This window comes from Diceros bicornis, chromosome 33 (genome assembly GCF_020826845.1).
Source record: "Diceros bicornis minor isolate mBicDic1 chromosome 33, mDicBic1.mat.cur, whole genome shotgun sequence".
In the NCBI taxonomy this organism is placed as follows: domain Eukaryota; kingdom Metazoa; phylum Chordata; class Mammalia; order Perissodactyla; family Rhinocerotidae; genus Diceros; species Diceros bicornis.
This window is the reverse complement of record NC_080772.1, coordinates 7294571-7311590: the sequence shown is the minus strand read 5'-3', so window position 1 is coordinate 7311590 and position 17020 is coordinate 7294571. Positions and strand designations below refer to the sequence as shown.

At 42.4% G+C, this 17020-nt stretch overlaps 1 protein-coding gene across 2 annotated transcripts in view; it reads left to right on the top strand.

Annotated features, from left to right (window-relative positions):
* Positions 1-14686: 14686 nt before the first annotated feature.
* Positions 14687-17020, top strand: part of OPRK1 (opioid receptor kappa 1) — a 29810-nt gene continuing 27476 nt past the window's right edge. Inside the window, exons 1-2 of one of the 2 annotated variants that reach the window (XM_058528696.1) lie at positions 14687-14855; positions 15232-15536. In XM_058528696.1, coding sequence (XP_058384679.1) covers positions 15280-15536 — 257 coding nt within the window. In that variant the 5' untranslated portion in view covers positions 14687-14855; positions 15232-15279. Of the gene's footprint in view, positions 14856-15231; positions 15537-17020 lie in introns of those variants that run through there. The other variant, XM_058528697.1, reaches the window with a different exon arrangement.

Below are 17020 nucleotides of genomic sequence, written 5' to 3'. Positions count from 1 at the left end.
AACACACACAAAAACTCTACATTTTTACACTCTCTTCCAACATTTTGTTTTTGATGTCACAATATTTATCTTTTTACATTGTGTATCCATAAACAGATTATTATAGCTATAGTTATTTTTAATAGTTTTAACCCTCATACTAGAGTTTAAAGTTATTTACTTGCCACCATTACAACATTAGAGTATTCTGAATTTAACTATATATTTACCTCTATCAGTGAGATTTAGATTTTCATATGTTTTCCTGTTACTAGATAGTGTTCTTTCATTTCAGCTTGAAGAATTCCCTTTAACAGTTCTTATAAGGCTGGTCTACTGCCTTATAAGGCACCTATATACTGAAGATGAACTCCTTCAGCGTGTTTTGACTGGAAAACTCTTTATCTCTCCTTCGATTCTGAAGGACAACTTTGCCAGGTGGGGTATTCTTGGTTGACAGTTTTTTCTTTCAGTACTTTGAATATATTATCCCACTGTCTTCTTGTCTGCAAAGTTTCTGCTAAAAACTCTGCTGATAGTCTTAGGGGGGTTCCCTGGTATATAATAGTTGCTCTGCTCTTGATGCTTTAAGATTCTCTCCTTGTCTTTAATTTTTGACAGTTTAATTATAATGTGTTTCAGTGTGGGTCTCTTTGGATTCATCTTATTTAGAACTTTCTGTGATTCCTATATCTGGATGTCTGTGTCTTTCCTCAGGTTGGAAAAGTTTTCTGTCATTATTTCTTTGAATAAGCTTTCTTCCCCCTTTTATCTCTTTTCTCCTTCTGGGACCTCTGTAATCAGTATATTGAACTATTTGATAGTCTCCCTATATCTTCATTCTTTTTCCTTCTTTTTTCTTTTTTCTTCTCTGATTGGGTGAATTCCACTGCCCTGTCTTCAAATTGGCTGATTCTTTCTTCCACTTGATCTAGTCTAATATTCAACCTTATTATTGAATTTTTCAGTCTAATTATTGTATTCTTCAGCTCTGAGATTTCTGTTTGGTACTTTTTCATATTTTCTATCTCTTTGTTGAAATTCTCACTTTGTTCATATATTGCTCTCTTGACCCCAGTGAGTATCTTTATGACCATTATTTTGAACTCTTTATTAGATAAACCACTTATCTTCTTTTCATTAAGATCTGTTTCTGGAGATTTTTCTTGTTCTTTTATTTGGAACATATTCCTCTGTTTTTTCATTTTACTTGACTTTTTGTGTTTGTTTCTGTACATTAAATAACACAACCATCTCTCCCAGCCTCAATGGAGTGATCTTGTGTAGCAGATGATCCTCATCAATCAGCCTGATCCAAGCTTTTAGTTGCTCTCAAACCTTTGTGATAATCCGAGCCATCTTCTTTGTTCTTAGGTGCTCCCAGTAGCTGAAGTTGTGCCAAGACCTGTTGGTTTTCCAAAGGGATGGATTGCAGTCAGCACCTAGAGGGAAAACATGGGAAATGGACATTTTTGCCTGCTTCCTCTGTGCTGAGCCCAGATGTATAGCCATGGTGGAGTGCTCCTGTGTACATTAAAAACTGCTTCTCTGTTTGCTGTAATCCTGCAAGATTTATGAATGCAAACCCTGTTGGCTATCAGAGCTAGATAATTTGAGTGTTCTTCCTTGAGCAGCAGCTGTAACACCTGGGATATCAGATGTGTGTGCAAGTTCCTTCCATGGAGATACTGCTGACTTGGTTTTATTGTTGGAGCATGTCAGAGGAAGAAGGTGGAGGAAGTCTCTGTCTGCCTTCCCAATCTCTGAGGAGGTTTGCAGCTCCTAGATGCATGCTAATATTAAAAGCTGGACTGTCCAGGCAACATCTTGTAAAGTAAATAGTTATACCCTTTTCAGGGGAGGACTAGGAGATGTGTGTTTTTGTCTGTTCCCTCTGTGCAGAGCCTTGGGGGGGTAGCCTTGGAAAGTGGTCACCTGCCTGTTAAGAACTGCTTCGTTGCTACATTCTTGTACATCTCATGGACGCGAGACTTTTGGCTTTCAGAGCTAGGTGTTTTAGGATTTGTTTCTCAGGTGGAAATCTTAATAGCCGGCATGCTAGGTGTGTGGTCCTAACCCTTCGCTCCTCAGGGAGAAGCTGGGAGTTAGGGCTTCCCTCCCAATTGTATGGCATTGTTCTGGGGGTGGGGATTATGGTGAGAGAATGTCTCAGCCTTTCCTATCTGTTTCACTGTGGGTATTTTCTCATTCACCCAATGCGTAGGAGTCACTTAGCTAGGTTCTGGATTTCTTTCAGAGGAAATTGCTCTATGTGTAGTTGAAGATTCAGTGTATCTGTGGGAGTACGGAGTTCAGGAGCCCCCATGTCACCATATTGGTGGACTCCTTCAGATAACATTTTGATCACAGGGTCATAGAACAGAAATTAATTTCAAAAATCAGAAAACAGAGGGCTCGCCCTATGCTGTAGTGGTTAAAATCCCTTGTGCTCTGCTTCAGCTGCCCGGGTTCACGCGTTGAGATCCTTGGTGCGGACCTACACCACTCATCAGCCATGCTGTGGTGGCAATCCACATACAAAATAGAGGAAGACTGGCATGGATGTTAGCTCAGGGACAATCTTCCTCAAGCAAAAAGGAGGAAGATTGGCAATAGATGTTAGCTGAGGGCCTATCTTCCTCAGGAAAAAAAATTAGAAAACAGAGTTTTTTTTCATATAAATGTTTAAGAAAAATCTCATTTAAACAACTCTTTGATCAAAGAGGAAATATAACCAAAATTAGAGAATTTCTTGAAAGCAAGATAATGAAAACATTGTATTTAAGAACCTTTGGAATAAAACAAAATCAGAACTCACAGGAAAATTCATAGCCTTACATACTTTTATCTATTTAAAAATAAAAGGAAGAAATAAATTACCCACCAAATGAAAAAGTAAGAAAAACAGCAAAAGATTTAAAAAAAACAAAGGAAAGAAATTGGTAAAAAGTTAAAAGCAGAAATAATAAAATTTAAAAAATAGAATAAATTCAAACCTAGTTCTGTGAAAAAATAACAGCATATATTAAAATTGATAAAACACTAACCAATCTATTTTTGAAAAAGAGAGAAATTTCAAATATAAAACATAAGAAATAATAAGGGGTGAAATTATAGGAAGGTATCATTTACCAAAACTGACACCCAAAAAGACACTAATTTTTCTAATTATATCCTGGTAAAAATAAGGACAAATTCTTATTGAACTTTTGCAATAACTATATTATCATGAAAGTTAAGGAGACTCAATAAAAGAAGTGAATTCTGTGGAAGGGGAGAATCAGATGTCATTTAAAAATGTTTAATTTCAGTTAACCAAAGTAAAGTCTACAGAATTGTTATGGATTAAAAATAGCTTAAAGTCATCAATGAGTAGTATGCAGATAAATGTTTAACAACCAGCACTCTGGAAAAAAACAAAACCAAACCCGGATTTATAGCGTTTGCCAGTTTCTGAGGTGTAAATACTCCCATCATTGCTGATTTCAACTATTAATATGATGCTACTGAGCATAGAGCCGGGAAGAGACGGGCAGTAGCATCCATCGTGTAGTTTGCCCCATACCAATACAGAAGTCGCAATCTCCAAAGCATAGATTATAGTAAAATATAGTAAAATAATCAGAAGTGATTCATGTTTAAGTATTTATTACCTTTATTTATAATATTATTTAATTGTAAGCTTATGTAATTTAACTTTTAGTAGTATCTGTTTTTAACAGCTGATTGAAAGATTGCCAAAATTTTAACAGTTGATTTTAGTAGACCACTCTAACTACCCTTTGATCAAATCATTTCACCTCTGGGAACTTATGCTACAGATATACCTGCACACATGCATGATGACATATAAACACACTTGCAGAATTGCTTGTGATAGCAGGAGGTGAAACAATCCAAATTTATATTTGTGAAGGACTTATCATGCAAACTCTGGTACATCCACAAAATAGAACACTCTGAAGAAGTTAGACAATTTTTAAAAGAGTGAAAAACTATGTATTAATATAGAAATATCTCCAGTATGGCCTGCTACATGAAAAACACGTGGTGAACAACAATGAATATTTTTCTGTTTGTAAAAATGTAGAAAAAGCAACTTAATTGTATTTGTATAAATAAACGCCAAAAAAATACAAAAGAAACTCAAAAAAGTAGTTTACTTACATGAGATGGGGGGTAGAATGGAGAATATAGAGATAGGACAGGACAGAGCAAATTTCTCAATACTTCTGTAAATAATTCTGCTTTTTGGTTCATGTGAATGTATTACCAAAGCAAGTAACAACATTTTTAAACCAATAAAAAGAAATTTTTGTCTACTTTGAACTATAAATGACATTTTCTTATTGTTTACCAACTAAACTTGACAAATTGTACTGCATTTATAATTGTGAGTGTTACCTTCACATGTGCTGTATAATCCTGTTGGTATCAATTATTTTCCTCAAACATATTTGCAGTATTCACTTATTCAATATCTTTTCATTGACTGTGGAATTGATCTACTTGCTTTAGTTGTATAAACATATCTCTTTTATAGGGGAGTTTAACATACTAACATTGACGTAATTTTTCAAAATAATTTCCATTGTGACCATTTGTCTCCGTTTCATAAAATATATTAACTAGCTCTTGCTCAGTAGACAATGAATCCACAATTCATGCTTCAATATTAAAGCGAACACTTGACATTCTTCTCACATTTTAATTTTACTCTTATGACTCATCTCTGCTTTCATTCAAACTAAAATTTTTGTGCAATCTGGGAAGGTGAAAAGATCACTGGGTGGGATTCGAAAGAATGGTTCTATTCCTAGTTCCTCCACTTATTAAGTGATCATGGCTATGTGGCTTAACCCCTTGGAGCCTGTTTTTTAATTATAAAATAGAGATAGTCAGGGTTATTCTGCATGAAGCACAGGGAAGTTATCATGACCAAATGAGATATTAGCGCATGAAGTACTTTGAAAAATTAGAGGCTTGTACAAATTTATATATTGTCATTGCCATCAGCACAAAAAGATATTTTAATATGCTGCATAGATTTTGAAATCAGAAAGAAACAGTACCTTTGAAATAAAGCTGGGTTCAAATTTTGCTGTATTATTCAAAATATCTATATGTCAGTTCTATTTTTATTTACTTTTATCTCTTTATAAAAAGTAATATTTTATAGCACCTACTCCCTGTGCTGTTCAAAGGTCCTTGTTTTCCCGTTCTGTTAAATGGGTGGGAGGGAATCAGGAACACAATCAAGCAGAATTCACTTCTGCTTCTGTGTCACCTGAAACATTCGTTCTTTCTCAAGGTAGATTATTCAAGCATTCTGTATTCTTTTTTTGTTTGCTTGTTTGGTAGTTTGTAGAACTAGGCTTTGATCTTCTTTTTAAATATCATTCTTCTTCTTCTTCTTCTTTTTTTTTTTTTTTTTGCTGAGGAAGATTCACCCTGAGCTAACATTCATGCCAATCTTCCTCTACTTTTTCGTATGTGGGCTGCCAGCACAGCATGGCTGGTAACAGAGTGGTGTAGGTCCACGCCCTGGAACCCAACCTGGGCCACTCAAGTGGGAGGCACTGAACTTAACCACTAGGCCACTGGGGCTGGCCTCAATGTCATTCTTTGAGTGCAGTCTAAAGCTTTTAATTTTAATGGCACATGCTATAAAAATGCTAGAAATTGGAGGAGATCTCTATTTTTTATAAGATAAAGGAGTCAGAGATGGTATTATTTGACGTCATGAGCTATTGTGGCTTCTCCACTGGGGGAATTTTGTTTCTAGACTCTGAGCGCTAACTGAATAATTGTGAAATTTATTGCAAAACAAGTAACATTTTTGGCAAGCACTGCTTTCAAAAACAAAGTGTATTCTGAGTCTGAACTCTTTAGAGTCCTGAACTCCTAAGTTTTGTTAAGCTCAGTGAGATTATTGATCTTACTAAATGTGCACAATGCTACCGTAGAATTCAAAGGAATCCACCAGCTTGTTTTCTCTAGAATTATTATCCCTTAAGTCTTATCACTTTGCTCATAATTTTGCTTTAAGAAGTATTTAAGAAAAAGGAAAAGAAAATGCTGTTAAAGTTGGTAAAGCGAATGTAACCATTGTTTCACATTAATGCTAACTTTCAAACACATGCTGACATTCTGTTAGCACCTTTTCTGGTCCCAAGCCCATCCATCCACTTTTGCTTCTTTACTGTGAAATGTAACATATAACCTGCCGTTATTCTTAATTCATTCAGTGGATATCTGTTATGTAGACGTCAGATACTGAACTGGGGTTATGAGTAGCAATATCATGAATATTTATTAAGCCAAAATGCTTTTCACTCTTTGCATAAAAGACAGTGGGTTTGGTGAGGATGCATAAGCCAAGTGAGTGGGGAAGATGGGGGTTTGTGCCTGTGGGATGCCCCAGCTACACTCTGGGGTGTCTGCACAGCCTCTCCTGAGCCATTCAAGGGCAAGACAGGAAGCAGCTATTCAGAGGCCTAGGAGTCCCTCAGTCCCAGGGACACCAGTTATCCTCCAAAGTAGCAGTCGATCAATTCCTCCATCGACAGTGCCTTGGTACAGCTGCCTCAAATATCTTCGCTTGCTAAGTTGCGCATCAGTAGTTATCATTATTCCTGAATATTAAAAGCTCCTGACCTTCTTGCTCTCCCTCGAAACTCATGTTTTTATACATAAAGTGAAATTGTATAAACTATGAGCGACATTTAAATAACGTGCTCTTGCTTTTTAAATGGCTTTTCTGATTCAGTTCTCAGAAACTGAAGATCTGAATTGCCTTCAGCTACGCCCCAAACCCACGTGTTACTCCTCCACCGCATCCTCCTCTCCTCTGGACCCACTTGGGGTGGATTGTATCAGAGATAGAGAAATGGGCTCAGGAAATGTTTACGGAAAGGATCTCCAGAGGGCATCCTCTTCTTACTATCTTCTTCTAAGCCAAAAGAGGAGCATGTAAAGCCTGGGGAAGAGAGCGTAATTCCCAGAATAGTGGTCTTAATAACGACTAACGTAAGGTATTGATTGGGGCTGAGCTAGGGACAGGCAACCTTACTGGTACGACAGAAATCAAACCAAACAAATAGAAAGAAAAAAAAAATAAAAGAATCCCTTGAAATTCTAATGTTTCTGCAAAAGGCTTTAGACAAATAAAATTATGTGAAATATGATATATTCACTAGGAACCACACAAAGATTTTCAACTTTCTACAAATATTGCACAGAGTCTAATCAGTTGAGACAATGTGGCTTCAACACGCGTGACTCCACAGCCTGGCAGGACTGGATAAACTGGCCATCTCTCTCCACAATAGCCAGTGAGGACACCATTTAGTCAATATCCAGTCTAGTCATGACCTACAGTGTATGGAGCTGACAACATTTTAACCTCAGTGGAACCTCACTCGATGTTGATGATTAGAAGGGAGAGGGAACTTGTGCTTGGGGCGCCTCTGTGTTGATGTTGTTTTGTGGCACTGTTACCACACCAGGTCCGTTTTTGCCCGCCACCCAGAAAGCCAATCACCGAGCTGAGATTGCAGAAAGAGAGGGTTTAATCACAAGGCAGCCAAGTGAGGAAAACGGGAGAACAAGTCTCAAATCCATCTCCCCAAAAATAGGGACTCAGGGGTATTTATGGGGAAGGGGGCAAGGTGGTCTGAAACGATAGGAGGTGAGGAGAGAGGAAGTAATTGATGATCTGCGCAAGCATAGTCAGGCTTCCTGTTTCTTCGTAGGACACATGTTCACAGAATGGCGGCATTAATTAGCATGCCCTGAAGGTGGAGTTCCAACCTCTTGCCATCAAAAGGGCCCAGTTGATGGGTTGGTGGTCTCAGTCTGGACTGAAGTGGACGAGGGGCTCAGTTCCTGAAAAAAATAGCTCAAACACCCATTACCATAGTAACCCAGGCTCCAGGGAGACGTCATCTATAGGAACCAAGTGGGAGTCAGACAGCATATTGCCCAAACAGCACAGTTAACAATGAACAAGTTTATCATGCAGATTTAAGTCCTCGCCTTCCATTCTGATAAGTTTCTAAGTAAGGCCATCCCCACTTCTTCCTGGTGCAGGGAAGATATCTTTACAAATGGAGATTTTCTTTACAAATGTAAATGTCTCTCATAAAGGGTAACTAGAACTAAGAATCGGGTTTAGCATGACCCACCCAGGTACCCGGAGATGTCTATAGTAATGGCCTTTTCTGGGGGCAGGCCTCCCATCTCAAACTTCTTTGGTCAGTTAGTGGGGGTGGAGGTCAAAATGTCATTCAGGCAGAGACATATTTTGAGTTCTCAAATTCCAATCCCCCATAGTTACCAGCTGTTTAATCATCAATGGCTGTTTGCTGGTGGTTTCAGCACTGATGAATTGTTTCATCCATGCCAAGAAAACTCAAAGGCAAGCTCTTCCCTAGAAAATCCAGGCTGGGCAAGACAGCGTCTTTTCAGGTTCACTTAGGGCATTCGGGAAGGTGGATGACCAAACACAGAAGCGTAATCTTTCAAAATGGGCTTAAAGAAAGTCACAACCCACTTCCTTCTCTGTGACTGTAGGTTAAGCGTGAGCAGGGCAACGTATGACTTTCTACTGCCCAGCTCCCTCCTTGCACAAGCAGAGCACAACAGCAAAGATCTGCGTGAGTCAGGGAATGTGGGTCCTGAGAGTGGACAGACCAACACCTTAAACTCGAAACAGAGAGTTTAATAAAGGGAGATTTCTAAGGTGTGGGAAGAGCTGAGGGAAGCCAGCAACGGATGAATTCAGTACCGAGTTAGAGAAGTAGGAGGAGGAAGTTCTTCTGCCCCTTGGCCTGAAGGGGCAAGAGGAAGGAGGAATTCTTGGAGTTCTGAGAGGGGAGCCATATAGAGTGGGCTGCTAGGCAGGATCTGTGCCCTTCAGCAAGGGCTGCAGGCTGACCACAGAGCCCTGGTGGGAGGGCATGCGGACAAAAACAGCACTTCACTCTCCGCCTGTCCTAGGATCTCTTGTCTGGGTGCCTCTCACACCTGGACCCAACTAGAACTTTCCAGACGTAGAGCAAAGTGGTAAAGGTGGAGAGAGGATGAGCAGAGGCAAAGAGAGAATATCCACATGGTTCTGGGGAAACAGGAAAGCTGGTGCTCTCGTGCCTCAGGGCTGAGTCCTTGACTCCCAAACATCACATAAGCTGATACCCTGGACACTTTCTAATACGGAGAAGGCACCCCTCATCCCCAGCGTGTACCCAGACAGTCTGGCTTTTCTGTTCCCATAGTATGATAAACAGTGAAGAATGGCCTCAGGGCAGAGCAGAAAAAGGCAGGTGTCTTTCACACTAGCCACCCGACATAGCCCTTTCTCCCAGCATGAAGAGTTCTTTCAACAGAGAACTCTTATATCAAGTGGGTCTTCAGACTTCCATTATGTTTTATTGTATGTTCATTTCTGTTCCAATTCACAAATATAAATTGTAATTTAATCATTTAAGGCTGGAACCCCAGTGACTTTCTCTTTGTCAAATATCTTATTTTACATTCTCTATTGCACGGACACTGTTGATCACCTCTCCTTCCTGAAATTCTCTCTTCTCTTGATTTCTCTGAGTCTGTTTCTCTTTCTCCTTCTTCATTTATGCCTATGATCAGTCTTTGTTGCTGGGTCTCTATTAAGTGGTGTGGTTTCTGCAGCATTGTCTCATCATCTTGATATTCTTGCCATTCTCACCTTGGCACCCTTATTCCTTCCATGGCTTCAACTGCCCTTTACTTTTTCAACACTGAAGCTTCCAGCATTAGATCCTACACCACGTACACAAACAAATGCCTCACTGGTGCCTCAAACACAGGTTTGCAAAACCTGAGCTCATTACACTCTCCCTCGTTTGCTGTAATTTCTCCTGTATTTCCTATTTCACTTAATGGAACCTTATTTGACTTGGTCACCCAAGCATAAGCCTAAAGCGTTCTAGGCTCTTCCTCCTCCTTAACTTCCATTCAAACCACATTCAAACTCCCTTCATTCAAACAACAAGTTTTGCCAATTGAATTTCCTAAATGATTTTCAAAACTGTCATCTCCTCTCTATTTTCTTAGCAATGGTCTTGCTTTAGGGTTGAATCATCTCCTACCCAGACCATTACAATAACTTTACCACTGTTCTCTCTCCAAACACGCCCTCTTCAAACCCATCAACCACCACAACCACCGACAGCCTGCCCATAAGCCCAGCACAGCCCCTCAATCTGAGCCCAGTTGACCTTCTGTCTCTCTACTTCTGTCTCCCTCCATCCTCCACCTGGCTTTCACCCTAGCACCATTGGTGCTGGTAACACTGCAAACACACCAGGGTGTGTCAGGCTTTCCTACCTTTGCTTCTGTGCTTCCATGCCTTTTCTTCCTGGTAAATTCCTGCTCAAATTTCAATCCCTACCTTGACGTCGCCTTTCCTCTCCTGCTAGAGATAATTCCGAACTCCCTTGGACTAATTCTGCCCATATGTCTTTTATGCCATTTATTGTGCTTTGTTGCCATAATTTCTCTCACTCCCCAACCTAGTGCCTAACATGGTACTGGCAGTGAATTTTCAAATCTGTGGATTCAGTTCAGTCAAGGTTTTCAATGTAAGAAGTTTCAGGTTTAAGTGCCAGCTCCACGACCATGGGAGTCCTCATTTTACCCCTCATTTATTATATAAGGCAGGCATGAAACCCACTATGATGCTTTTAGTGATAACAGTACATGATGCTGATTCAATATGGAACTTCTCACCTCTTCTCTTGTCTCCTCCAATACATTCTCTACAAATCAGAGATAAGTGATGTCAAAAGTCCCAAATCTGAGCATGCCATTCTCCTGCCTGAGATCTTTCAATCTCTTGATTGACTCTTAGGCTGAAATCCAAAATCTTCAACATTTATTTGCTGGGCTCAGCATGATCTAGGCCTTGACTGTCATTTTATCTTGTGCCACACTTCCCTTGGGCACCAGGCTCAGGTAGCTTGGCTTCCCCTCACTTTCACAAATGTGCCCCTCTCCTGCCCATCCATGTCCTTCATATACACTGTTCCCTGCCTAGAATGGTCCCTTTCTTCCTCTTCACCTGGAGAACTACCACACAGTCTTTAAACGTCAGCTCCAATGCCACCTGGTCAGGAAGGACTTCCCTGATGCCTTTGTACTGAGTAAGAGTCCCTGACATCTGGTCTTCAGGCCCCTACAAACATGTGCAGGTTGTACACCTGCAAAAGCTCACAGGATGCCTTCATGCCAAAGACATGAAGGGGACTTGAGTATTTATTATGGCAATTTGCTGACAGATATTAGTAAAGTGTCTTGAAGAAGGGGAGCCATTTTTTATGTTGCACAAACTTGCTGCATTGGCTGTTGGCTACTCTGTTTTATTAAACACTTTTCCTACATAACACTTACCAGTTAACTGTATTTGTTATTAACCATTCATAAGTTTTTTGAAAATTTAGATTCTGTCTCTCACACCAGATTGTACATCCGCTTTGGGAGGGGATTGCCTTTGTCTTGTTTATTGTTGCAGTTTCAACTCCTGTCTTCTCATCTGCCACGGGGGCACATTCAGCAACGTCTGATGAGCGAGGTGATCTGGGGCTGGCTGCACTCGGGCTTTCTTGAGGCTGCACTGGCTGCACCTGGGGTCTTAAGCAAACGTAACCGCTCTCTTCAGCTACACTATACATTAGTTGCAGGTTTATGTCTGTTGTCAGAGACACAAGAAAATGAATTGATCACAGTTTACTGGTGAGTTGTCTGGTCTATATGACAGAAACGCCAAAGCACCCACCACCCAAGATGTTTTGTAGCATTAACCAATAAAAATCCTTGGCAACACATTTTCACTTCAACAGTGCCTTACTTGCAGTTATAAGCAGAGCGTTTGCATTGAGCAGAACGGCAAGTAAAGATAAAGTGCTAGTAAGTTTTATAGCATGTGCTTTATATCAGTGTATAATACTGTACAGAGTTTTAGTAGTTTATTTTTCCTTTCAATTTTAGAGGTTTTCTTCAATATTATGATAATATCTCATACCCCTGACAACCTGGCTCCACATAAGCAGCTTCCCTCGCTGTGTTCAGAGACACAGGCCAGGTTCCCCTGGCAACCAGAGCCGCCTGAAGGCTTCTTAATGCTCTGCCCATTTTGGCTTCACTTTATTTTGGCCATTAATTTGGTAAAAAAGAAAAAAAACAGGGGTATCCAAATGAAACAAAACTACTTTTATCATAATTAGTAATTTTCTGCCTTCAAAAGACTGTCTCAAAACTGTATTGTGGTTGCCAGGGGCAATGGGGTTGGGGGTTGGGCACAAGGGGTGAGGGAGACATACATATGGTGATGGGCAAACAAAAATGTACAACCCAAAATTTCACAATGTTAAAAACTATTAAAACATCACACACACACACACACACACAAAGACTGTCTCAACTAGTAGAAGTTTCTTATCAATGATGAGAATAATCATCTTATAGTTTACAAATCCCCGGCTGAGTTCTACATTCTGCTTTTGTTACAGAAGTATTTTCCCAGCAAAACCCCTTCACACACACTATAGATATGTGAGAAAGGGAGAGCAAGAGTTTGAATTATTGGAATTATACCGACTTGGAAACTTCTTTAAAATTTTTTACCTCTTTAAAACTTAACCTAAATCTTTTCAAGTAATACCTTTTTCTTTATTCTCTTTTGCCCTTGCTAAATACTCCCTCCTATATTTGTTTTGTCTTTTGGGGAAGAGTGACTCTGCATTTGTTCCTTTACATGAAATTGTTCTGTTCGGTCAGCATATGGCAAGAGCCAGAAACACCTGCATTTGAACCCAGCTCTAACATCACCAGCTGTGTGAGCCACCTGCGTGCTAAGCGAGAAGGGAACCAATGTGGTAAATGAGTGCAAAAGGAGGACAGACACTGTAAACACCTTTCGAAAGTGTGTAGCACAGGTGCAGTTGTATCTTCAGTGTACGAACTCATAGATAAATAGACAGACAGGTAATAGAAATGTAGATAGATGAATAATTCTGCACTTCCCAGCTATTTTCCTTTAACATATAGTTTTTGCTTTCTTTCTAACTTGGATACTGCTCAGTTTTGGTGAACTTCAAACAAAACATCTTGCTGAGTTGGTTGGGTGGTGGCCTGGGATCTCACCAGCAGGAAGGAGCTCCAGACATCTGGAGAAGATTCGCCTGCCATCTTCCTAACAGAGGGGGAGCTCCCAGGCACACTTAGGGTCCAGCAGGTCTGATGTTTTGTGAAAGCAGATGTCACCCTCTAATAAAAGTCTGCAATCAGACTTAAAAGAAATAGATTTGATAATACTTATTTTCAAAACTCCTAAGGTTCCCAGAGTTGGAGGGATACTGTTGGGCGAAGGGAGCATTTCTGTTGTTCTTCATATCACTGCTGAAGAGAGCTGTGCATTTCCAGGCCCTGGTAAGACTCTGGTGGTCAAATCCTTCTTTGGGGGTCACAGTATCTTGGAAGAGGTAAGAGCCTTCTGCTGCTGTCAGCGGATGGATGGAATGACTGTATCAGCCATTATGGTGCCCAGGTGTGGGCGTGGATGCCAGCTGTGGAAAGCAGTGGAGGAGCTATATTTGTCTCAAAAAGTTAGTCAGTCTTGGACAAGGATTCCACCCCAGAAACTCAAGTGCCTTGGACTCCTAGCATCCTGCCTCCAATACCCAATTGGGAAAGGGGAACCCCCCACTCTCCTTCAGGATCTTCACCGCGGTGGCTGACTTCTGGCTCCCCTCCTTCAACTCACATTTGCTTTCCTTTGTTTTCGTCATTGTTCCCTGAATCTCTTTGCCTAAGGTCCTCTTTCACACAACAGAATCTGACAGAATCCTTGGACTGGCAGAGTTATGCAAAGAAATGATGGTGACTGAATTTCTCTGTGGGGATTCAGGTTCTCCGAGGTATCATAGAGAAGGCGGTATGATGAGGGAGAAGTGAGGAGAACATGATGGCTGCAGGGATTAATGAAAGAGAAAGAGACATCGTCACCTACTTGGCCCAACACTGAGGCCTGAGTGTAAGGCGAGTGTTTTGTTTTTCCGCAGGTAATACCACGCAATACAGGTAATACCACGCAATACAGGTAATACCACGCAATACAGGTAATACCCGTAAGGTGCTCTCTGCGTGTCGTCCCAGTTAGACAGAGGAGACTGAAAGGAACAGAATGAGCAGAAATAGTCCATGTACATATATTAAATCATTAATATTTTATGGCCTGGTCTTATTCTAACTGGATCATTTTGCTAATTTATTTAGATTGGTCATTCAAATAAACAAAACTACGATTTTTCTCCTCACTTGAAAGAAGACGTCTTGAGAACTCTGCCTACAAATTCTAGACACATTATGAATAATCCAGATGCACTAAATAGGCACACCCTTCCTTATTACAAAGTCTAAACGGCACAGCTCAGTGTCTTAGGCCGCTGGGAAGGCTGCAGAGCCATCCAGGAGAGGCTGCGCGCGGCTCGGGGCAGTTCCCGCGCCGCTGAGCCAGCGGGGCGAGCGAAGGGCGCCGGGGTGCCCCCTCCCGTCGCCGGGAGGGCTGTGGGCGGGCGGGGCGGGCCCCGAGCTCTCCGCCCGCGCGAGCCTGCCTGCGCCCGCCGCGTCCTCGCCGGTCCCGCTTGGCTGAGTCGCCGCCAGACGTGGGAGCCGCGCGCTGAGCGGCGGGGACGGCGCTCGGTGAAAAGGCGCCCTCGCCGGCGCGCGGGGCCGGGGTCTGAGGGCGGCGGCGCCCCTGGCTGAGCGCGCCCCGGGAACGCGCGGTTCGGCACCCGCCGGGGCGCTCCCTAGACTACTCCGTGCGTCTCCGGGTGCCAGAGGTGAGCTTTGGGCTTTCGAGGCGCAGTCTTTGGGAGCGAGGGTTCTGTGCTCGAGGAGATTCTTGTCCGGGGGGGGCTCAGAGCGGGGACAGTTGGGGACAGTGCCACCAGGGGACCATGCCTAGGAAAGGGAGGGGGCATCTCAAGAGCCGGGGAAAAGGGGCAAGCGCTCTCCGCCCCACCCGGCACCCAGCGGTGCGTCTGCTGGCCAGGGTGGCAGTGAGAGGGCCGTCCTCCCTGACCCGCCCCCGGGGACCTGCGGCCAGGGTGGGCATTAGCGGGGCCTGGGCTCCCAGCGCCGCAGGCCTCCGCGCTCTGGCGCGGGCGTGGGCAAAGTTTGCCTCTCCGGGTGCAGCCAGTTCTCTCGCTCCCGCAGCCCCGCAGGTGCCGCCTGTCCTCGCTCTCCAGCTGCAGCTGCCCGACCATGGAGTCCCCGGTTCAGATCTTCCGCGGGGCGCCGGGCCCCACCTGCGCCCCGAGCACCTGCCTGCTTCCCAACGGCAGCGGCTGGCTCCCGGGCTGGGCCGAGCAGGACCGCAACAGCAGCGCGGGCTCCGAGGACGCGCCGCTGGAGCCCGCGCACATCTCCCCGGCCATCCCGGTCATCATCACGGCGGTCTACTCCGTGGTGTTCGTCGTGGGCTTAGTGGGCAACTCTCTGGTCATGTTCGTGATCATCCGGTGAGCGCGGGGTCCGGGCGCCCCTGTGGCCAGAGCCGGGAGGGAGGGTCGGGCCGCGCCACCAGGATGGGCGGTGGGGCGCCAGCCAGGTGGTGGGGACTCGATTCCGTCCGTGCAGGGCTCCGGAGGTTCTCAGAGAGTGGCCTCTTAGAAGTGAAGGATTTCTTGGGAGAGTTTTGGTGGGGGACTGCGAGATTCACATAGGGCGAATCCGAGCGGCCAGAGATGTCTTGAGGATGTAAGAGTGACCGGTCCCCTCGCCTCCCAAGCCCCCTCTAAAAACTCTGTGGACCAGGAAGGTACTAGGGTGTAGAAGAAGGTCAGTGTCCTGGAAAGGAAGCTAGTCCTTCTGCCTGGCCCTTTACCTGGTTGTCTGCGCCAGTCTGAGCACTTCGTTTTGCCCTTTGTAATTATTTCTTAAGATAAAGTTCGTGCCCAACGAAAGCACTGAAGATAATTCAGAATTTTCTGTAACTCATAAGATTGGTGTTATGGTTCATGAAGCAAAGGCTATTGTACTATTTAGGGTTGTTGGTATCCATATATGAGCCTTTTTAGTACTGAAATGCCATTTATTTGTTTAGAATATCAATGATTTTTGTAAATAAGTCATCCAATATTTATCCTCTACAGTATGGGTTATGGAGGTTTTCAAAAATTTCTTTGCTTTTTACTTTCCACCCTGAGAAATTGAAGGTTTTTGTTTTATTGTTCTTTTGTGGAATGACATTGAAGTCAACTTCCAGTAATAAATATCCAAATATCCACATACACGCTAATTTTCTGGTAAGTGAAGTGACTCCTATTTTTTCCACTTTCAACAAAGAAAACAAGAAAAGAAAAAAAAAATCCCCATGCTTTTTCTGGATGCCCTTTGAGATATATGTGTTTCACTTTCTGGGAGACTTAATGCTTTGGAGATGTACCTTTGAGAGTGACTAAAAAGCTTACATTCCTTTGAGAAATCCCTATGAAAATAAAAGATGCAGGTCATTCTGTTTGGGCATTGAAAGGATGAAGAACTAATTTCTCTTTTTAATCCTGACTTGAGTTTTGAAACAGGCTCTTTATTTATTATGAACTTCTACAATAGCATGAATCTTTCTCTTGGGTAATCATCATAAAAAAAATGCCTTTATTCCTTTTTTTTTTTTTTTCTTGGCTTGGGAGTGTCAGGTCTTTTATCCTTATCTATGCTCTGGAACTAAAAACTATCATTGAAGCCTCCAAATACATATTATGAAGCTCATTTCACCTACCATTTGTGTTTGTAGCTTGGTGCCCTTGGTTTCCGTAATTGCTTATTGCATTTTACAGGAATTCTATCAGTAATGAGTAAAGGCTACAGAAGGGGGGAATGTTTTAAAAGCAAATTGTTTTTCCAAGTCATTAGTAATTTCAGGGCTGCTCTCCATTAGATAGAAGATTATGGTAACGAAAAGAAAAGAAAAGACAGGTGTATTCTAAATTATAATTAAAATTTT